The sequence below is a fragment of the Oryzias melastigma genome, linkage group LG4 (genome assembly GCF_002922805.2).
Source record: "Oryzias melastigma strain HK-1 linkage group LG4, ASM292280v2, whole genome shotgun sequence".
NCBI classification, from domain to species: Eukaryota; Metazoa; Chordata; class Actinopteri; order Beloniformes; family Adrianichthyidae; genus Oryzias; species Oryzias melastigma.
Genome location: NC_050515.1, coordinates 1,211,352 through 1,234,984, shown reverse-complemented (window position 1 = coordinate 1,234,984; position 23,633 = coordinate 1,211,352). Strand labels below are relative to the sequence as shown.

General features: G+C 43.2%; 1 protein-coding gene and 1 long non-coding RNA gene across 6 annotated transcripts in view; one reads left to right on the top strand and one right to left on the bottom strand.

Moving 5' to 3' along the window:
* Positions 1-23,633, top strand: part of sema6bb (sema domain, transmembrane domain (TM), and cytoplasmic domain, (semaphorin) 6Bb) — a 161,169-nt gene that overhangs the window by 106,127 nt on the left and 31,409 nt on the right. For all 5 annotated transcript variants that reach the window (XM_024279408.2, XM_024279410.2, XM_024279409.2 and 2 more), the window contains 9 exons: positions 162-252; positions 1,414-1,533; positions 1,864-1,952; positions 3,732-3,949; positions 13,957-14,088; positions 14,268-14,417; positions 14,732-14,911; positions 18,276-18,416; positions 20,444-20,521. In XM_024279408.2, the coding sequence (XP_024135176.1) occupies positions 162-252; positions 1,414-1,533; positions 1,864-1,952; positions 3,732-3,949; positions 13,957-14,088; positions 14,268-14,417; positions 14,732-14,911; positions 18,276-18,416; positions 20,444-20,521 (1,199 nt within the window). The remainder of the gene's footprint in view (positions 1-161; positions 253-1,413; positions 1,534-1,863; positions 1,953-3,731; positions 3,950-13,956; positions 14,089-14,267; positions 14,418-14,731; positions 14,912-18,275; positions 18,417-20,443; positions 20,522-23,633) is intronic.
* Positions 10,984-13,538, bottom strand: LOC112150888. Its single transcript, XR_002920028.2, has 2 exons — positions 12,794-13,538; positions 10,984-11,673 (listed from the first exon to the last, which is right to left on the bottom strand). It is a non-coding gene; the product is annotated as an uncharacterized LOC112150888 (long non-coding RNA).

Below are 23,633 nucleotides of genomic sequence, written 5' to 3'. Positions count from 1 at the left end.
TTGTTGCTGCTGCCTTGCCTAATTGCCACCAGTGAGTCATTAGTCTGCTCCGGCTGCAGCGCCGCCTAATTGCCGTTCTCTGGTGACTTGTTGTGGCGACGCTGTCGTAGATGCGTGTCTATTGTTTGCGGTGACTGAAGTGTGCGTCTGTGATTGATCAGGCAGACACGCTGGAGATGGTTGGAGACTCGCTGAGCGGGATGGCGAGGTGCCCTTACGACCCCAAACACGCCAACGTGGCTCTGTTTGCAGGTAAGACTCACCTGTACGTCCCCTCATAGGGGTGATGATGATGGTGATGATGTCACAGGGGCTGTAAATAAAAAGACTTTGGAGGGAAACAAAGCGAACAATCCAGACTCTTTGGTTTGTTGAAGCTTCACTGGGACTCGAACCCTCAGTTTTGTTGATTCTTTGTTCATAGCAGAACTCTGATGCAGACGTTCAGACGGTTTCATTTAGTCTCAAAGTTCACGTTAAAAATAATCCAAAAAGCCTGAAGTCAGAAATGAAACCAAAACTCTTTTCTAGACAAACAACAAACAACAACTTTACTGTGTGATTTTGAGGTCGGGAGGTGGAATCACATGTCGGCTCAGGTTTTAATAAACTACATTGTGTCTTTGTGTGTTTGTGTGTGGGGGTATTTTGTTGTGTGTGCATTTATTGTTTATGTGTGCAAATGTTTGTATGATTGTGTGTATATGTGTGTGCATGTGTTTGTGTATGTTTATGGGTGCATGTATGTGTGTGTTTGCCTGTATGTGTGCGCACATATGCATTTGTGTGTTCGCAAATGTGTTTTTTCACAAATGTATCTGTGCACCTGTGTATGTGTGTGTTTTTGTATTTGTGTGTGCATTTTTATGTGTCTGTGCACGGATGTTTGTGTGTGTTTTTTTTTTCAAATATGTATGTGTGTGTCGGTATGTTTACGTGTGTACATAAATGTGTGTTTGTGTGTACATAAATGTGTGTTTGTTTGTACATAAATGTGTGTTTGTGTGTACATAAATGTTTGTACATAAATGTGTGTACATAAATGTGTGTACATAAATGTGTGTACATAAATGTGTGTTTGTGTGTACATAAATGTTTGTACATAAATGTGTGTTTGTGTGTACATAAATGTTTGTATATAAATGTTTGTACATAAATGTGTGTTTATGTGTACATAAATGTGTGTTTGTGTGTACATAAATGTTTGTACATAAATGTTTGTACATAAATGTGTGTTTATGTGTACATAAATGTGTGTGCATAAATGTGTGTTTATGTGTACATAAATGTGTGTGCATAAATGTGTGTTTGTGTCTGCATAAATGTGTGTTTGTGTGTGCATAAATGTGTGTTTGTGTGTGCATAAATGTGTGTTTGTGTCTGCGTGTGCGTAAATGTGTTTGTGTGTGTAAGAGGGGAGTCTGTTTACAGCGACGGTGACGGACTTCCTCGCCATCGATGCGGTGATCTACCGGAGCCTCGGGGACAGTCCCGCTCTCCGCACCGTCAAGCATGACTCCAAGTGGTTCAGAGGTAAACCCACGTGTGTGCTCGTGTGTGCAGTCAGAAGCAGATGGAGGCTGTTTGCGCTCAGACTGATAGACGGTCAAACTTTCAGCTGTTCTGAAAACCTGGAGCGGTGTTCTGTCTGCAGACACTGAAGGACCTGGATGAAGTAGAAAGTGAATCATCTTCAGAGTCAAAGTTCCTGATCTCACTGTGACTCAGTGATGTTTGTCCCTCAGTTCTGTTCTTATTGGAATCAATACGTAAAAAAATCTGCAGTTTGATACCAAATCCCAGCAGATTTACAGACTCCACTTCCTGTTTTCTCACTGGACCTCTCCTCTTCTGCCGATGCAGAGCCGTACTTCGTCAGTGCAGTGGAGTGGGGGCCGCACATCTACTTCTTCTTCAGAGAGATCGCCATGGAGTTCAACTACCTAGAGAAGGTAAGGCGGTCCTTCCTGTTCCGTCGTCACCATCGTAACCATTGACCGTTTACAGCATGTGTCAAAGTCAAGGCCCGGGGGCCGGATCTGGCCCTCCGGGTAAATCTATCCGGCCCTCCAGATCATTTTATTTTATTGTTATTAATGACCCGATGTTATCTTGAGCTCATTTCTAACTTGTATAATTTTGACAAAATATATTTTTATGGAGTGTAAAATATTGAAAGTTATTTAAGTTTTAAGTTGATTTATTCTGGAATAATATTCCTGCCTTTTTATTATTCCTAATTATGTTAAAAAGTTACAGTTCTGAAATTTTAAAAATTGGCATTCTGATAAACTTTTTGTACTATTTTGGTATTTACTAAGATTTTTTAGACTATTTTGAAGTTTGGATAACATTTCAGTTACATGCTAGCTGTTTGACTAACTTAAGTTTTTTTTTTTTTTTTAGTTTCTTAGGTTAATTTGGCATTTAGCAAATGTAGCGGCTATCAGCTTCAGCATTTTCAGTGTCTAAATTCAGCTTACAGCATTCACAGGTATCACAGGTAATGCTATAGATATAGTTCATAATTATGTTAAAAAGTTACAGTTTTAAAGTTTTCTAAATGTAGTTTTAGAGTGTTTAATAAATGTTGTTCCTGTTTGTCCCGCGGCCTAAGGTGTGTTTTGTGTTTTGGCCCCGTGTGTGATCGAGTTTGACTCTCCTGGTTTGTAAGAACTGGACTGAGAGAGTGTGACGTCATCCATAGAAAACCGTTTATTCTGGCTCCAACCAAATCAAGTCAATTCAGTCGCTATTTTTTCACTAAACGGTAACCGCCATCTTGGAGCCAGTTAGCAGTGATTGGTCGTGAAGTGTCAGTGTTTCTATGGCAACGACTTTCGCCAATCAGGAGTGAGCTTGTTGAAAGGCCACACCTGGACCACTTAACTAAGTCAACATTTATCAAACATTTTGAACATTGGACGTGGGGGCCAGCAGGCTCCACCCACTTTTATTGAGGTGTCTGATTGGTCAGTTTATACATCAAATTACAGAAAAACAACATAAAAAGAATTATTAACTTTCAAGAAGATGTAAAAAGAAAATAGAATTAGATCAAGAATAGTTATTCTGAGTAACGGCTGTTTATTTCTCTATAGAAGTCAATGGGATTTTGCCGCCAATTCCTGTTTGGAATGCCAGGGGGAGGGGCCACTCAGTCCAGTTTTCATATACAGGCAATGATGTGAACTTGAGGCATTTGGGCCACGGAGCAGCTGGACTGATCCATATTTCCTATAATGCAACAATTACTGTTTAAACTTTACAATTCATGAGCTAAAAGTCAAATGAAGACTTTAGTGGCACAGAAAGAGTTTAGATCAACCTGATGACCTCATAAAACAACCAGAGGTTTGTTTTCCACTGCAGAGGAAGTCGAGAACATTCGTCTCTTTTCTCTGCAGATTTTTCCAGATCTGGGAAAACATTCACGTGTGAAACTTTTCTTTCTTTGACATGTTTATATAAAGCACAGAGGATGGAGTTCGTTTTCAAAGACGTTTTTCCAGATGCAGCGACGTTTTCATGAATAATTGGTGATGAATTTACCATTTTAAAACAAAGATGTGTCAAAACAAAAGCATGCAAATGACTGCAGAGTTTGCTTTGGAGCTGAAAGCAGCTTTGATTTCTCCCTTTTGAAGATGAAACGTCATAATTAACTCCCGTCTCAGAGCGTGACTTCTGTGCGAGCTTCTGATCCGAACTCTCGCTGTGGCCGCTCACAGGTGGTGGTGTCCCGCGTGGCCCGGGTGTGTAAGCGCGATCAGGGCGGGTCTCAGCGCGTCCTGGAGAAGCAGTGGACGTCCTTCCTGAAGGCCCGTCTGAACTGCTCCGTACCCGGGGATTCACACTTTTACTTCAACCTGCTGCACTCCACCAGCCCCATCATCAGGATGCACGGCAGGGACATCATCCTGGGGGTGTTCTCCACCCCGGCCAACAGGTACGGCGCCAGAACCTCGTTCACCCTCTGAAGCTTTGCAGCTCTTATCATTGTTTCTGTCACAACCAGAGGAAAGTCTTTTGTGTTTGTTGTCTTTATTTATGATACTTTAAAGTCCAAGTCACAGCTGTCACACACCTGGGGGTGTGTCTTTTGTTTTATACATTTGACCCCTCCCCTGAGGTGAGCTGGAGCCGCTCAGGAACCATTTAACCCCTCCCCTCTTAATGCTGAGTGTCAAACAGGGACGGTTCGGGACCTTTTTTAGTAGAACTATGGATTGAACCCACAACTTACCAGTCTCAAGGCAGACACTGTACCACTTGGCCACTGAGTTAACCTCCTTTTTTTTTTTTTTTTTTTTTTACATTGTGGAGTTGAAAACAGAGTAGGATCCAAAATGGCCGCCAACCTGTCCACAAACTCATGAGAACAATGTCGTCTTTGACACGATGAAGGGCTCGAGTTGTACTCTGGATCTTCCTAAAGTTCAGAAAACTTTGGTAAAATCCTGTTGGCTTCCTGAAACAACAACATTGAACCGTGGCAGCGGAGTGGGTTAATGTGGGATGAAGTGAGCTTATGATTGGATGTCTTTACGTTTGCATCACATGTTCATAAAAAGAGTAGAGACACAACTGGAGGAGAAACTACGTCTGACAGAAACCAGTTTTTAAAATGTTTTACCAACATGATTGCGTTTGTATCTGTGGTTTGAACCAAAACTAGATCATTTTTTGATACGTATCTGCGTGTTTGTCACATCCCTACCATTTTTGGATCAACTTTTTCTGTATTACAAGAATGCGACTCATCATTCAAACGTGTAACAACATGTAAAGGGTCCATCATGCCTTTCAGAATAAACTATATCCATAATTATGATCATATATTACTTTTGGAACACGAAAGAACACATTATTTGTGAAATATTAGTTATTTTTGAGAACTCCTCCCCACCCCAATCTCTATGGCTCCGCCTTTCGCTCCTTGTGGGTGCCGCCCATTTGATGATGTCATCCTAGAGCCGGCCTCTGAAGCGTGTCACAAAAACAATATCTGAACTTTTCCAAAGATGGATGTGTATATTGTTCATATAGAATGAAAGCGTTTTGCTGATCCTTGTTAGCTCTGTGAAGAAAATGGGTGTGTGTTAGCCTGGGGGCGGAGCTGAAGGCGCCGATGCTTCTCAATTGGTTCTCACTTGTCTATGTCACAATGTGAGGATCTGACGGATGGATGGATGAACTGATGGATGGTTGTATGGTTGAATGGATGGATGAACAAAGGGCTGGAAGGATGGATGGATTAAACTCAAATAACAGGAGAAATGAAGCCCAATAAACATATTTTTCTTAGTATTTTACTCATTTGACATTAAAAACCAGTGAATTTAATGAAGTAGGTTGAAAAAATAATGTTTGATTCACCAAAAATAAAACAGTTCTTTTAATCAGGAATCGCTGGTGTAAATAAAAATATTGATCATTTTAATTTTCTCTTTAAAATTAAAGAATTAACATAAATAAATAAAGATGTAATTATTTCTCTGTTAGAACGCCTTCCAGCCTGATTTAGTGAAATGACAGAACAAAGTCAGAGTTAGTCGTATTTTGGTGAGGAACTGATCCTGATCCTGATCCTAATCCTGATCCTGATCTTCTGTGATGTCTTCAGTAAAACCTCATCAGTTTGGGAGAAAACCCCTAAACTGTCAAAGATGAACCTTTAAGGCTTCTTTTAAACTGAAATGATCTCATTCTGCAGCGTTTCCTCCTGAGGACTCAGACGCTCATCTGGCGAGACAGAAAGAAACGGCGAGATTGATTTCTCAGGAGTTTCCGTCAGCTCTCTTCATGGTGGAGCTGTGAGTGCAGAGGTGGAGTAAAACCCTCCGCGGGGGGGCTTCCCTTCACGCTGAGCCAAAGGTTAAAGACGAACGCCGAAGCAAACAAACAAAGAGATCCATCCGCCCACAAGCTGGTGAACAGAGTTCAACCCGAATACAGTCTGTCTCAGTTAGGGGCTTAAAAAATCTGAATCCAGACGTGTAAAGTCAGACGATGAGCAAGACGGTCAGGCTGACAACCTTTTCTTTCTGCAAAGTTTCATTTGAGACGTTTTCATTCCAAACTCACGGCTGGACTTGTTCTCGCGAGGATTTCCAGCTTCAGCATCAGGGATTTCTGCACATTCATAGCAGCAGAAAGACTCCACATCAGAAGAAATACATCCACATCTCCTCCTGGTAGCCAAACCTCATTTAGACAGAAGCCCTTTCAGCACACGCTTCACTGCTCCGCCATCTTTTATGGAGGCGGAGTCTGACTTACTGCAGTTTAGAGCTTAAAAACCCAAATCCTAATGTTTCTATTGTCGTCTCCGGATCCTCACTCTCCTGCACGGAGATGCAGATGAGATCTGATGCTTTACAGTCCAGATATTAATGATGTTCTTCAGAACAGAAAATCTAATGATACGCTTCATTACTGCCTTCTGAGAACGCCCTGTGGACGAAGCACGAAGCTCCTGGATGTTTGAGCGCTCAGACACTTAAAGAGGAAAGTCTGAACTTTTACGTAGGATTTAATTTAGCAGCATTATTGATCTACTATTTATGCATTTTTTAATTGATCTCCAGTTTGCTTGTTTTGTCTGACAGACACAAAATAAACAAGATTTTCTTTCTGCTATTTATTCATAATCATCGTGATGAAAATGAACATAATCGTTTCTGTTTGAAGTTATTACAAAAAGTGTTTAAAATATGTTTAAATTTGATCAGAAATCCTTTGGGGAAACAAAAAAACCTCCAGAAAATAGATGGAATTTTATCAGGAGAAACGAACAAAATGCTAAAAAGTTTCCCTAAAATATGTCCGGGACTCGGATTTAGAATAAAGAGCAGAATAAACCTTATTATAAATTAAAAATTAAATGTTGAAAGTTAGAAATATCAAGAATAAAACAACAATTAAATAGCTACAGTACTAAATATATATTTACTCATTAACTTTGATATGAACTGTATTAAAGTAAAATATATAATACATTTCATTTATATTAAATAACTTCATCACTGTTCCATCATCCAAACATTTTGTGCGAAACTAATATCAGATTTTAATATTTTACACGAGTGGGACTTCAATCAATCCTGACGTCTACAAAGCGTGTGATTTTTAAGTATTATTTCTGGTTTTTCTGGGTTTGTTTTAGATTATTTGATGTTTTCATGAGGAAAACCGTAAAACAGACGAGAAGCTCGTTCCTGATCGTTCCTGATCGTTCCTGATCGTTCCTGATCGTTCCTGATCGTTCCTGATCCTTATTCCTCACTAATTCCTGTTCATTCTGTTTTGGGTAAACTGGGCTTTTTATGTCATAAATCTTTTAATAGAAAAACATCTTTACAGCACTTGAGCTCTAAATGTTTGTTTACTGTTTTTACAAACATTCACCAAAATTACAAAAATAGAAATATTTTTTTCTGAAAATGTATAATATTTAGTACTAAATAAAAAATGCAGCTAAATCTGAGTTGCTGCTGCTGCTGTTTAAAATAAGAAAACAAATCAAAACCGTCCAACTAATATTTGATAAATGACACATAAATTAAATAAATGAAAATATAATAAAAATGCAAAAACTATTAAAAGAAAAGTTCACTAGTCTTAAGGCAGAATAAATCCTTTTATAAAGTTACACAGAGTTAAAAATATGGATGTAGAACATTTTTTGTGTATATTTTGGTATTAGTGCACATTTGTACCACACAGATGAGTTTGATGCCTGGAGGGTCAAAACACCTGAAGTCAGGAGGAGAAAGTGAAGCAGATCAGGATGCTGCAGCTCGTTTGGTTCATCTGTAAAAGGATGAACTGAGTTTGGGATAAAAATTCAAACCAAAAAAAAGAGAAACTCAGAAATATATGGACAAAAATGTTGTTTTAACCTATCAGCACGCCTGGAAGGAGACACGTCCACACAGACAGAGTCACAAAAACAAACATTGAAAAGATTAAAACATGTTTTCTGGCATCCTTCTAATTATGGAGACAAAGACAATTTAGATTAAAACTGCATTTCTGAGAGTTTCTATGTTCAGATCGTTGTGAATAAGGAGCAGACAAACCCAGTTTAAAAAAAGATCGCATTTGTGATGTAGAAAATATGGTGGGCGGGGCCACAAGCTCTCAGCTCCGCCCCATTCTGATGCATCCACTTGCAGACAAACAGATCCATGAACGTCTTTGTTTTCCTGCTCTGAGCTGGAATCTGGATCAGAACCGGATGGCTGGATAGAAATGATGTTCCTGCTGTTTTTGTTGCACCGCTAATGTTGGGTTGGGGCTGTAAACTTGTGAGAGAATTTCTAATGAGCTCTTGCCGCTCTGCAGAAATTATGTCCTAAAAAATGAATGGTTTTAGCTAAAGCAGCATTATTATAATAAAAAGTCGACTGGGAACGTTTTGGAAACAGATCAGAAGATGATTTTAAACTAAGATTCCCAATAACAACATTAACAGTCAGCCAGGAGAAGCAGCAGAAAAAGCTTCTGTGCCTGGACTGTTCTCTCCTGGGTTCTGAGGAAAAAGGAGCTTTTGAGGACAAATCTAAATAAGATGGAAGAAAATGAAGTGATGGAGAGAACGTGTGAGGTGAAAAGCAAAACCCCCCCGGCCCTGTGTGGCCCACAACGCCACACCGGCTGAGTGCTTGCCAGACAAATTGCTCTGGCTGGCAGCGTGCGGTGAAAGCAGCGTGAAGCGGGACGTCGGGGTGGAGGAGCAGCCGTCCTCACATGCCGCTCGGCCTCGTGCCGGCTCCGGTCTGAGCTGCAGGATGGAGCGAGGACTCCAGGATGGAGCGAGGAGTCCAGGATGGAGCGAGGAGTCCAGGATGGAGCGAGGAGTCCAGGATGGGACGAGGACTTCAGGATGGAGCGAGGAGTCTGGGATGGAGCGAGAACTTCAGGATGGAGCGAGGAGTCCAGGATGGAGCGAGGAGTCCAGGATGGAGCGAGGAGTCCAGGATGGGGCGAGGAGTCCAGGATGGAGCGAGGAGTCCGGGATGGAGCGAGGAGTCCGGGATGGAGCGAGGACTCCGGGATGGAGCGAGGACTCCGGGATGGAGCGAGGACTCCGGGATGGAGCGAGGAGTCCAGGATGGGACGAGGAGTCCAGGATTTCTGCTCTCCGGAGTTACTGTGTCTGCAGACCCAGACTCGTCTTACAGCCACAAACCAGCTCCTGGACTGAGCTGCAGCAGGATTCCCCCCGTCTCTATTTCCATGTGTAATGCTGCCGGGGGGGCGACTTTCCTTTGTCCTTCCATGCCGGTCACACCAGCAGGACAGGCTTAGAGGAGCTCCAGTTTCTGTGTGAACGTTTGAGGAAATAAAAGTATTTTCTCGTCTATGGAGCCGTTCTATTAAAGAGTTAGAAGTATCACCAGCACATTATCGGGTTCAAGACTTCAAAATGTTCCGTTCATCTTTTGTAAAGTCTGACATGGACTCATCAGGCTTAAAAACAGGAGGACAAGGAGCAGGAGGAGAACCGGTTTGCAGGATAGGTGAAGATGCACAGAGAGAAAAGACGGTGATAGAATAATGAGAACTTTGGTTGGTGTGGCTCCGAAAGATGACTTCACTCTCAAAACAAACTCACTTCCAATGCAGACTATCTAAACGGGCTTCTGTCTGCAATAGAATCGCGTTCACTTCTCAGTGAATATTTCAATGTGGTCTTCATAGGTGGATTTGTCCGAAGGTTCCATAGTGGCCCTACCTGTGTTTGCCGACACTGGCTTAGGTGGGGACTCGGTGGTCTGGGTCCCTATGCTAACCAGCCGCCCGGTGGAAAGCATAGCGAGCTAACAAGCTGCCTGGCGGACAGCGTAGTGAGTTAGCGAGCTCTGCTGTCCAGCGAGCCAGAATACTGAGTCCCTCTCAAGCCAGTGTGGGGAAAAAATATTATCTAAATGGTCAAAAGTAAAGCGTCATGAATGTGTTTGGGTCAAAGCAAATTTGTTTATGAGGTACAGCTGTTAATGTTCTGGTCAGGAAATAATTGTATAAATGTATGAATATTCAGATACATCTTAAGTTGTGATTTAAAAAGATGGAGAAATATTGTCTGGTACTGTCTTGAGATATATTGGGATACATATTGTATCATAAGTATCATGACATCGCGACATGTAAAGTATCGCCAGACTCTTGATAATACACACCAACAGTATCTACCTTCACTTAAAGTTTGTGGATGGATGGAGAGAGAGAGAGGGATGGACTTTATTGTCTGTTCAGTGAACAGAAATTCATCTTTTAACACAGTAGAATACATTAAAATTCAACTGGATTAATACAATTCCTAAAATAAAGGAATTCAATTAATTAAAATAATTTAAAAGTTAATAAAAACATAAAAAAATCTAAGGTCATAGAAATCATAAAAATCCCAGAATGCACCATCCACATACAGTTTAAGTGCTATTGAGAGTTTGTATTTGTCCTTCTCTTTTTAATTTAATTTACATCTATTTATGCTATGGGTAATAGCTGTTTATTTCTCTATGGAAGTCTTTTGCTTCTTGGAACCAGCAGGTGCTTCCTGTTTAGAATGCCAGGGGGGGGAGCAACTCAGTCCAGTTCTCATATACAATCAACAGTCTAACTTGACCTGTTTCACTGTAGACCGCTGTAAGGATGATTGTTTTCTGTTGAAGTCTCTGGACAGAAGCAGAACTTCTCTGCAGGTTGGATAATCACACATGCAGAGGAACACCCACCTGCTTTGTGTTCGGACACACAAACACACACAGGTCTGATGCAAACGACCGCTAAGGTGGTGGGACTGTGCAGACGCTCATGAATCACAGCCTTCTTCTCTGTTTGTGTTAATTAAATGCGATTAAAGTCTCTGGTAACAGATTCAGTTACATCCAACCTTCCTTTTGTTGTGAGCCCGCTCTGGTTCAACTTCATTTCCAATCCCCCTCCCCCCACCTCCGATGAAATATTGACAACTTTTACAGAAGCAGAAAAAAACAGATTTATTTATTCAATAAAACACTTCTTGTTTGGCTCAGATCTCCCTCAGAGTTTATGCAGCAGAAGGAATCAAACCGTAGGATTCTGGCCTTAAGGTTGGTGTTAGCTCATGCTTTCTGAACCCCCCCCATTCCACACTAACACACCATCCTCAGCTTGTAGCATCCTCAGTCAACAAGAGAGGGTGAAGAAAGAAACTGGAAAATTGTACCAACAGCAAATACGTCTCCAGGACATGCATGGGGAGGGAGAAGAATTCTGCATTAAGAGGACCCAGAAAGAAAATCCCAATTTTTCCAGTTCTGAGAGAAAAACAGCCCGAGGCTTTTCTTCTGCGAGACGCAGAGCGGAGCACGGGGCAGACCGTCAATCAGAGAGGTGGGAGGATGGCGAGGTGGAGGAAGCTGGCAGCCGAGCGGCGCTGGGAGACGTGTCGCACCGAACATCTGGTGCCTGCAGCCTCCGAGGCCCTCAGCAGCTCCGCCTGCAGCTCCTCCGCCGTGGAAAGGGTTGAGTCCCAAATCCCAGAACGAAGAGCACCGAGGGACGCCAGCCGACCCCATCAGACTGCACGGGTTCATCCCGGCAGCCAGAACCGGGCTGCTCGTCCCTCTGAAACTGCTCTCCGGTCCAGACCGGATCCTGGGGGCAGATGGACCCTGAGACCTGCAGAAAGAAGGTCCAGATGGGGTTTGTGTGTGGAGTCCGCACAACCGGGTCCCAGGTGACTCATGCTCTGTTCTGTTCGCATGTGAAGCTGGTTCTTAGTCACCGGCGTTCACACCATGTGCACCGTTAGTCACTGGAGCCCGTGGAGGCGTCGGGGAGCATCCGGAGTCTGATTTCTCCTGAGCTTTTGATTCTATAGCTAAATGAGGAAAAAGGAGACCTGCTTTCGGTGGGGGGGGGTTGAAGGTTATATATTTGTTAAGTATTGTGGGGGGGCACTCGTCAGTTCAGAGGGTCTGTTTTCTAGAATACTTCTTCATTTTTGATGAGCAGCAAGCAGCAGATTTCTCTGAGACTCATTTCCTGTTTGACCATATATGTACATGAGGAACTCCAGCAGAACCCTAATAATGTTCATCAGGAGTTAAATCCAGAACCTGAACATGAGAACTGGACCGAGTCAGTCTGATGTCATTCATTAAAAATGGTTTACTTCCGGTTCCAATCAAATGACTTCACAATACAGACGTCGCTGTTAGAAGATTATGTAAGTAAGCAGTGATTGGTCCAAATCTATGACTGTATATATTCAGGTATCACCAATAATTTCCAGAATTGATTTGATTTCTGTTTATCCAGTTCTTTTGATCAAATCAATTTGTTTCAATCCATTTAAACATTTAGACACATTTGTTTAGAAATAGAAATTTAGATTTTCATATTAATCTGCTACAGTTCACATACTTTAACATGTATTAGTGAATTCATAATAAGATTGTGTTACATGGATTCTCAATTGTTCTGCTTCTCCTAGAGAGCGTTTCAGTTTGACCACTAGGTGACGATTACGTTTTATCATTACACCTTATTCCAGAAGAAGACAGAGTGAGCAAAAAACTGTTTTAGACCACAAATGGTTATTTTTAAAACCTAAAATAGTTTGGAAATTTAAAGATGTTTATTTAGTCAGCAGCGTAAGTTTACGTCGACCAAGCGTTAGCATTAGCTGTCCTACGGAAAATCCCAAAATACGTTAGCCGCAAGCTAGCAGACTTTAGCATTATGCGTTAGCTCGATATGCACCTTCATGGATCACTTGTTAATAAATTAAACTTACATCAATTCTGAGCGTTTCAGATGAATTTTATCAACCCATCTGGACAGATCGAGTGAGACATCATCCATTAAAAATGACTTTCTTCTGTGTTCTGTAAATCCTTCCTACCTGTGAAATGTTCCTATCTACACAGCGGATAAGCACTCCGAAATTACATCATATTTTCAGTTTTGTCAGTCCCCCCATATATCTGTACTACCCGTTTTTTCACACTATGTTCGTCGCCACATAGGATACCGACTTTGTCAGTGAGCAGAGATTGGTCCAGGTTGTTCTGACTCAACGTTTCTATGGCAACCACTCTCACCAATCAGAAGTTAGCTGATTGGAAGGCCACAACCCTACCTTTTTAAAAGCAGGCTAAAGGAATGTTGTTGAACGTTGAGGATCAGCAGAAAAAAAAAGAAAAAATTAGGATTATCAAAAACTTGTGACTGTTTTTACCAGTCACAAAAACACATTTTCTGAAACTTTAGACCGGTTTCCCCTAAAGTTTTTTTCAAAATAAAGGCTAAATAAAGATCTAACAGATCGTTAGACCACCAGATCCAACCAAAAGAAATGAATTCAGTTGCTTTTTTTCACCCTATGGTCACCGTCACACAGGAGCCAGACCTCGTCAGTGAGCAGTGATTGGTCCAAGTCAGTCAACGTTTCTATGGCAACTGCTCTCACCAATCACGGGTGAGCTTATTGGAAGGCCACACCCCTACTACTTCAAACGTTTTTGAACTTTGGGGGCCAGCATCGGCATTATTGAGACATCTGATTGATCTGTTTGTAACTTGAATAAATTGAAAAACAGTTATAGTTATTGTCAAGAAGATGTTAATAAAAGGTGTTAGAGGTATAGAAGTCTATGAGATTTCCTGTTTGGAGCACCAGGGGGGCGGGGTCACTCATAGTTCTCTCCTACAGTCAGTGGTTGAATTTATCAGCTGTCTCTGCTCTGTAACCCGTTTCTGTTCCCTCATCCTGTTTCTTCCCTGTATTTTCCTGTTTGAAGTTTCTGTTTTCCGTCTTCAATCCCCCGTTTCTCTTCTCCTGCAGTCACTCTTCCGCTCCGCGATCCTTCAGGAAGAAAAGGCTTCTTGACATGAAACCGACAGTCATTTTGTGTCAGCTCCTGTCCCCCCTCAGCAGCTTCTCGTCTGTCTCCACAGCATCCCCGGCTCCGCCGTGTGTGCCTTTGACATGGAGCAGCTGGCTGCCGTGTTCGACGGGAGGTTTAAGGAGCAGAAATCACCCGAGTCCATTTGGACGCCTGTTCCAGATGAAGTCATCCCAAAGCCGAGGTGCAAAAATGCAGCGTTCTCACGGATCGGAGGGCAGAAGCCTTTTATGGCTAAAGTTCTTCGTAGGAATCTTTCATAGACGATGGAAAGAGAGTTCATCTGTAGAGTGAAGTTAGAAGTATTAAAAATGATGATTCTGGTTACCTGCTCGCTTTAACGAACGCTCTGAATGTCTCCAGACCCGGCGGTTGTGCTGTTCAAGGGTCAAAGTTCAACTCCTCCAACTCGTTCCCCGACGAGATGCTGAACTTCGTCAAGACGCATCCTCTGATGGACGAAGCCGTGCCGTCGCTGGGCCAGCGGCCCTGGATCGTCAGAACCATGGTCAGGTAGGACGGGACTCGCTTGAGAACATCCATGACGGAGGGTTTGATGCTGCACACGTGCACGCTCACGCCTCATTTATGAGCTCCTCCTGTTGAGGCTGTGGCGGGAAGTAGGTTTCCATCTTGTCCACTGGCGCTCCGCCGTTGATTAATCCTATCAATTATATCAATTTTAGAAATCTATAAACTAATTTCTTCTCTTGATATTTCCTGAAAAACTTCATAAACCCAAAACCACGTTCCCACCAAACCACACGCGGCTGGACAAGCTGCTGCACGCCGCGGTTTTCACGCATCGCTCTGCCCATCTGCTCCAGGTACCAGCTGAATAAGATCGTGGTGGATACGGAGGCGGGGCCTTACAGGAACCGCACCGTCCTTTTCCTGGGGTCCAACCGGGGCACCGTCCTGAAGTTCCTCATCATGCCGAACCCGGACAACACGGTCACCAGCAGCAACGTCTTCCTGGAGGAGCTGGAAGGGTTCAACCCCGACAGGTGAGACCACGGTCTGCTGCATGGAATGATGGGAAAACAAGAGGATGAGGGGGAACAGGCTCAACTATTACAGTTTTTGACAGTTCCGTGGGATATATGGGGTCATCATTTGATATTATTTCTGATATTTATTGGAAAATAGTTATGCAGCATTTAAACCTTTGTGTTTATTAAAGGTTAATAGTTTATTCCTAAGCAGACAGAATACATTAGAGAAAACTCTCAGTAGACACTTTAATGCAGCGGTGTCACAAGGGGCCAGTATCCAAAACACACTTTAGGTCGGGGCCGAACACTCGGCCTGAGCACGCTAATGAAATGTTTAAAAACTTTAAAACTTTAACATTTTAACATATTTATGAACTAGATGTACCTGTAATAATGGTAGTGTAAATGCTGTAAGTTGAATTTGGCTGCTGAAGATGCTGAAATTGATAGCCAGCTCAAATATAAGCTAAATGCCAAATTAACCTAGAAAAAAAAAAAAAATACCTAGGTTAGCCAAAACAGCTAGCATGTAGCTGAAAAAATAGCTAAACTTCAAAATAGCCTAAAAAATCTTAGTAAATACCAAAATAGTCCAAAAAGCTATCAGAATTACCATTTTTAAACTTTAAAGCTGTAACTTTTGAACATAATTCTGAATAATAAAAATGCAGGAATATTATTCCAGAATAAATCAACTTAAAACTTAAATAACTTTCAATATTTTACTCTCAATAAAAATATATTTTGTCAAAATTCTAGAAGTTAGAAATGAGCTCAAGATAACATCAGGTCATTAATAACAATAGAATAAAATGATCTGGAGGGCCAGATAGAATTACCTGGAGGGCCGGATCCGGCCCCCGGGCCTCGACTTTGACATGTGTAGATTAATGCATCAAAAATAGGAGCTTTGGCTTCATCTAAGGAGATCTGGAGGTGTGAGGAGCTGAGAAAATGAATCACGGGAGGAAGAAATCCAACCTGTCCTGAGTCATGCAGAAAACGTCTCGTCTTTCTTCATCTTCGGGATGATTCATCAGAAACCGGAGAAGTGAGGAACAGCAGGTTGAAAAGATGAGAAAAAGAGCTGAAGATGACCTGGAGGACCGCTGAGCTCTTTGTGTGAGAGCATGGAGGCTCCTCAAAGTGATCAATGATTCATCTAAAACTTCCTCCATTCTTTGGGGAATGAGGTCACCTGGTTGAGACTGACCGGTTTCAGCTCCTTTAACTGGTTTCCGGATCATATTCCGTGTCTGATTGCGGCTGAATTTGGGGATGAGTCCTCTGCAGCTCTTCTAATTAGCATTTCCATGAGCCGCGCACCTCTGAGCTGCTCTGGATGCCCGCCGTTACGTAACGGACTCCGGCTGCGCCGCCTTTTTACGAGCTGGGTTTAGCATGTTTTTGGTCTTTTGATGAAGAGCGCGGCGGATGATGGCGGCGCACGGGGAAGGAAATCATCACAGATGCAGGCAGATTTAGTCATTATCTTTCACCGAGGCCAATTAGAGGCATTTTACAAAGAGACTGGATGTTTCTAAATACTCTGCGCTGCCGTAATTGCACTAGCAGATATAAATGCGAGTTTTTTTCTGCAGGAAGTTGAACCAAAGTCTTCTTTCTTTGAGGCCTTCAGTCCTTTTCTCTGATGAACTCCCTGAAGCACACTTCCATGATTTAAGGATGACTGGAGCATTAGGCGTATTTCGGAGTGCGCGGTGGGCTCACTAGGAGGCCGCAGCAGGAGTATGGATAATCAGAGGACATTCGTCACCAGAGGCCACGCCCCCCTCAAGCACACAAAGAATTAAAGTTCTAAAACAAAGTCCAGCTTGAGTTCGGCACAGATGTAAACCAGGACCTGTTAGATCCAGTATCAAAGTGGCGTGTAACACCAACAGAGGTGGCGTTTCATTTTTGTCCACTTGACTGAAGTTTCTTCTTTGATTTGCCGCGCTCCAGGCGTCGGCGCCTTTTTTCTCTCCACACCTCAGCCGGTCGGCTCTCCCGCCTTTCATGGTGTGAGGAATGACTTACAGCTTGGCCCCCCCACAATGACAGATTCTTCCTAATGACTGTGGCTCCACTGCAGTGACTTTACCATCAGCCGTCCAGATCCGTCTGCAGGTCGGAGCTGCAGGTTCAGCGGAGGAAAGAACTATTTGACCTGATTTTGTTTGTTTGTCCACTTAAGAAACTGAGTCCGTCATCCTGATGGTTCATTTACACGTTGATAGAAAATAAAGAAATCAACAATTTAATTCAATGTATTTCCACGTCATTGAGGGAAATAAGTATTTGACCCCTTAGTAACCTTTCACCCCTGATCAACCAGTCACCTGTCTGAACTACTCACCTGTGGAAAAGACACCTGTTCACAGATGATACTATTGACATTAAAGCTGCAGCTTGAAGGGGGCGGAGCAATCAGAACATCTTTCAGTGTAATGTGATGCTACAGACACAGTGGGTTCAAATCTGTTATTATTTATAAAAAAAACATTTTATTAAAGTCCTATCAATTAATCTTGTTGTCTTTATCCACCATCTGTGAAAATACTGTCTGAGTTTAAACATATTGGTGACACACGGAACAGCTTGTTAGCGTAGTTAGCATCATAGCATTAGCGTCTCACAACAGCGCTGTCTCCAAATCAACACTTTATGAATCTGTTTCTGCTTCAAGTGCAGCAGCTTTATCCTCCAGATCTGACTGGATTCAGTTCAAAATCGCTGCAGTTTCATCAGGTTTAGCTAAACGCCACACTAGTGGAGGGATGGCGGGATGGCGGGATGGCGGTGTCTGGGGTCGTGTCCGCTTGGTGACCTCGCGACCAGACGGCAGAGGAGGAGAGGACAAAAGAAGATCTATTAAACATGATTCTGTTTAAGTGAACGTTTACTCGCCATGTGGGGACTAACACTAATGCTAGCAACTAGCGGGTGTTCATTTCTTACCCTTCAAAATAAAAGTCTATTGCGATAAAAGAAGTTATAACTGTTATATTTAGAAAACTAGAGACTGTTGTAATTCAATTATTGACATATTTAAAAATTACATTTAGAAATAAAGCATAAATATTGTGCATTTTTAAAGAATAAAGCTGGACTTTGTGGTTCTGGTTGGGTTCTGGTCTGTAAGAAAGTGGACAAAATGGCTCTTTAAGTGTTAAAGGTTGCAGACTTTTGTTCTAGTTTCCGGTGCGGTTCATGTTTGGGTCGACTCAGGAAGTCAGACTGTAGTTTTTCTGTGTTTGCAGATGTTAAATCCCGGGGGGGGGCTGGTTCCGGCCGTCCCGCTGAGGTCAGGGGTTCAGCGTTCAGCCTCAGGCTGCTGATTGGCTCATCGACTCTGTTGTTCTCCTGGCTGCAGGTGTGCCGTGGACTCTCCGCAGGCCCGGCAGATGCTGTCTCTGGCTTTGGACCGGGCCAGCCACACTCTGCTCCTCGCCTTCCCGTCCTGCGTGGTCCGAGTTCCCGTGGCCCGGTGCCAGCTCCACTCCCGCTGCATGAAGTAAGCCTCCGCCGACGCAGAAGACCATCAACGGGGAGAGGGGCGGGGTGTTGAGGAACCATCTGGACCTTTGAACGGTTCTGGAGCCAGATAACGGGAAGCTGTTCCAGCTGGAACGTTCTCTGATTACAGAGACGGGAAACCATCACTGAGTTCTCCTGAGAATCAGGATGTTCTGGTTCTGATGAGAAATACCAAACCCGGTCCAGGTCCTCTGATCTGGAGTTTCTGATGATCACAGGAAGTCCAGTTTTCTCTAGAAACATGAAGGATTTTCAGAATAAAAGATCTTCAGCTCAGATGATATTAGCTTCAACAACTGAAGATTTTACTGAGATGTTCTCTAAGAAACAAGAAACACACAAGAATACACAAAAACACACACAAACACACCCAACAAAAGGGCACACAAAGACAAACACACCCAACAACACACAAACACTGCAAAACTGAGCGTTGAAATAAAAAAACTTTTTTTTCAAGAAAACTTGTCTGATTTCTGTCTTCAAAGAAAAATAAAATCAAGGAAGTTTTTTATCAGTAAAATAAACTTAGTTTGACAAATTGTGTCTTCATGACCAGAATTTTATTTCTAAAATAAGAATTCTTAGTGAAAACATGTTTTACCCTGTTGGCAGATTTTATGTTTTATTTTTGTTAATTTAAGGAAAACCTGTAAACAAGGTAAAACTTTCTGACACAGACACACAAGCGACAACACACAGACACACACACACGCACACACACACACCCCCACACACACACGGCAACACACAGAAACAAAATATCAAACAAAAAAACAACAACACACAGACACACAAACAACAACACAAAGACACACAGTAACAACTAACACACACATACACGCACAAAACATACAAAAGCATTCAAAAATTCAAACATATAAGCAAACACACATATAAAAACACTAAACAAAAACACACAGCCAAACAAGCAAGCACACACACAAACTCACAAACAAAAACACACACTCAGTACACAAATAGCCACACACAAAAAAAGAATAAACTCACAAGCGCACATACACAAACAAACCCACACTCACACAATCCAACACAGCATAAAACACACAAACACACATTTACAAACTAAAGCATACACACAATTACAGCTACATACATACATACACACAAACACACACACGTTATCATTCTTTCCTACACCTTCACACCTGTAGCGTTGACCCGCCACGTTCCTTGGATACACAAACCGCACACGAGCGGCGTGGCGCTGAGTTCACTGAACCTGGTAAATCACAGGAGCGTGTCATTTGAAGCACATTAGGAAACCTCCTCCGAGTGTTCAGTTTGTGTGTTTGTGTGTCTAATAGTGCGCGTGGAGCCTCATTTTCCATGTGTGAGTGATTTCAGGGCCTCTCCGTCACGCTGCAGCAGCTTCAGGACGGTCTTCAGAACTTTCAAGGCTCGGCTGATGCTGCTGCTCAGATTTAACAGCAACATTGTTCGGTTTTCTTTTCATTTAGCAGCGAGCCTCAATGAACCTCAATGAGGTGATGTGGAATCCAGAATGTGTAGAAGATAAAACTGTAACGAGAACAACCTGTTGTCTGATGTTGAGTTCAGTTTTTCACCAGCTTCTTTTCCCTCACTCCATGTTAAGTTCCAGCGTTTGTAAGAATCACAGTTTGTGGATCATTCAAGGACATCCGGCCTCATTGTTGGTGCGGATTCAAGGTTTCAGCTGAACTGAAAACCATTCAGTAGAAAACATGTTTTTTTACTCTTCTGTGTTGAGAAAATGTTTTTCTGATGAATTAATGCTCGATTCAACTGTTCTAAAGTTTGGATCCTGAAAGCTTCTCTAAAGTCACGACCTGTTGATGAATTCCTAAGCGAAGCTCTCGGAGCTTCTTGAAGGTTTTCTTTGGACAAACGATTCTCTGATGCTTTTTTTCCTGTTTACGCTCTGACGGACGACAGTAAAGCAGGTTTCATGTTTGAAATCCTTCCTAGTTTTTAAACTTTCCTGACGTTGTGTCCTCGCAGGAACTGCATCGCCTCCAGGGATCCGTACTGCGGCTGGACCCGAGGAAGCACCTGCTCGTTCCTCAGACCTGGAACCAGGTATCCGCCGCTGTGTCGGGGCCGCATCGCTGGGACAGACTTCCTGTCATGGTTATCGTTTGTGACAGCAGACCTGCACCTGCAGGAACATCCCATCATATATTTATCTGCTCGGGGACTTCCTGGTTCTGACTGGACTGACCTCAAACGTGCAGTTCTCCTCATGAGCCCGACCGCGCTGCATTTGTGGGCGTGGCTGTTGTGTGTGAGCCCCGCCTCCGACACGCCGCAGGGAAATCAAACATCTCCTCATTGAATTAGGCTTTCAGATGCAGGTGAGGAGCCAGCAGAACACGGACCTCAAAGAGCGCCCTGGGCCGTCTGCTTACGCCGTTTGAGGCTCCTGATTGGATTACTGAAGCCGGTCGGCTAAGAAATCCATTTGGGATCCGGTTACAGCAGATTCTCTCCTTTGAAATGATCACACTGAGGATCTGGTGAAGGGTCACGCAGCATCAGACTGTCAGTCGGAGGGAGACTTTTTACACACAGACAACAATCGTTTTAGGGGGTCAAATTAACACGTTAACGATGATTAATTAATTACAGACAAATTATTTTTTTAAAATCACATTAATTTCATTTTTAATCTGAACTATTATGTTTTTACATGTTAAAAATGGATCCAACTGCTTACCTGCATGACATCATCAATGTGCAACTTTGTAGTTCTTTACAGTACGTAAACATCCAAAGCAACAATGAGATTAACGCGATTAAAATATATAACGCACTAAAATGTCTGTAATTAATTAATTGTGATTAAAACAGTAGTTTGACAGCCCTAAATATTGTTGACAATTTGAGTTTTAGCTGAGAAGAAAACTCTGGTAATCCAGCATTTTAACAGGTTTTGAATTTGTAGTTCGTTTTAAGATGCCGTATGTCCAGCTATGCGTGCATAAATTGTATTTTCTATTTGTAATTTCTTTATATTTGAATGTCCATGTAAATACACAAATGCAAGTACACACATTAATACACCAAATCTATTGTTTAAAGGCCTCGTGCGGTGAAAATCGTGATTTTTCTCAAACTGCAATAAAACATTAGTATTTATGTCACAAATGAACCCCCGTATAATTATTTTGTCACCCGCGGCCCCGTGCACTCTCTTCCAGCGTTCAAAGATAGCGCGGTCGCTCAGATTCTGGGCAGCCACCGATAAGTAGGTCATAGGTCGTGTGACGTCAGTACAGGAACATCCAGCTAGATCCGCTAGTGTTGTGATGACTTTCTGGGCATGGAATTACTTAACATCATAGAATTTGGACTGCCGTGGATTTGGGGATTCGAACGGGATAATGGTGAATAGGAGTGTGGTATTTGGGTGCAGTAATGTGCCGAAGAAGGGGGTCTCCCTTCATGAATTTCCCGTTTCAATAAAGGAGAGGGGCGATCCCCGGTCAGGGGGAGGCTTGGAGCCCTCCCCGGCCCTCCGGAGGAGGAACGCGGGGGGTGTACGGGCACCTGCCGGGCGCGCCGGACGGCCAGGGTGAGGCCGCCGCGCTAAGGGGGGTTTGCGGTTCCGAGGCCCCGGGCCGGGCATGGGGGCACCGTGGGTTCGCCGGACGGTCGTCCGGCGCCGGCTGCCGAGCGAAGGGTTTTTACTCCCTCTCGGGGCCGTGAGGCCGGTGGGGGTGGTCTCCGCGCGGGGCGCAGGAGGACCGCCTGGAAAGAGGACATACACACAAACGCGAGCGAGGGAGGCCGAGAGGGCGGCGGGGGAGCGAGCCCACCCATCGCCACAGCATCAGCAGACCCGGGCGGGAGGGGCCTCCGTCCGCCTCGGCCCTGAAGATGAGGAAACCTCCGGTTCAAACTGGTAGGGCTGTACACCCTCCGAACCCTGTGTCGTTAAAATTCCCGTGTTTGATGAAGGCTCATCACCTTCATCCAAAGAAATATCCGCTAAATCGTGGTCTACGTCGCTTCTCAAACCGTCCACCATTGTTGATTACACTCTGGGATCTCTGAAGTGACGTCACGCGCAGCCCCCGCCCATCAACACCTATCGCCCAAATTTGAAGCTGTGCACGACCATAAAATGATCAATAAAATCGCGCTGGATCATTTTAAGTGAATATTTTTATCAGATTCGTTTTCCAAGTTCCATTAACTTTCTAAATTTAAAAAAAAATTTGCCACTGCAGGAGGCCTTTAAGTTACAAACTGAGTATTAAACGCACAGTAATCCATCAAGACGTTTTTCTCTCTGCACTCGTACGAGAACCTGAAGGGACGTCATGAGAATGTACGTACTATTGTTGTGCGTGTGGTTAGAGTATTGTGAAGTATTCCTAAGGATAATGGAAGTTAAGACACACTTGTGACATACAGGTGATGCTGTCGTATGGTGTCCTTACGCCACATTCTAGTTGTAATAAGATGGAAGTTCTGACCCGTATTCACCTGTCAGACCAGCTGGTACAAGCCAGCACATTTACCTGGTGACCCTCAGACTCCAGCCTTTGTTATTTCTACATACCTGTATTGTCAGCATTGACTTTACCAGCCTTCTCAGTCAAAGTCTCTTTAGCTCGAGGAGTTTTACATGTTTTTCTGTGCAGCTACTTTGGCTTAAAAGCATAAAACTGTTTTCCTGAGATCCAGCTGAGCAGATCCAGCTCCGGGTTTTCTGCCTTAATCCCAAACGCAGCCTCAGCCTGAAACCACATGTGAGGTTGGAAAACTGCTGACGATGTGTGTCCACTCCACATCTGTCAGCTTTGGTCCATAAACGACGTTTTAGAAGTCTGACTGAATCAAACTAAAGACCCATCCTCCCTCAACGTCAGCTCCTGTTTGATGCTTCATTGTTGCAGAATTTGCAAAAACTGCTTCCAGTCGGAGGACGTCAATGAGCTCGAATGAAATCTCCCAAAATAAGTTTTGACGTGAGGTAGAAAGGATTTGTCACCAGATAATCTCAGATTAGAGAATCTCTGCATCGATGCTCCTTAAAGCTCCTCTGTGTTTATTTGAAGCTTCATTGTCTTTCCTGACGTCACTTTGGATAAACGTTCATGTGGAGCTTCACGGCTCTTCAGACCACGCAGGAGATCTTCGGGTTTTTGGCCTTCGTGGTTCCATCAGAGTCTGCAGCACAGAG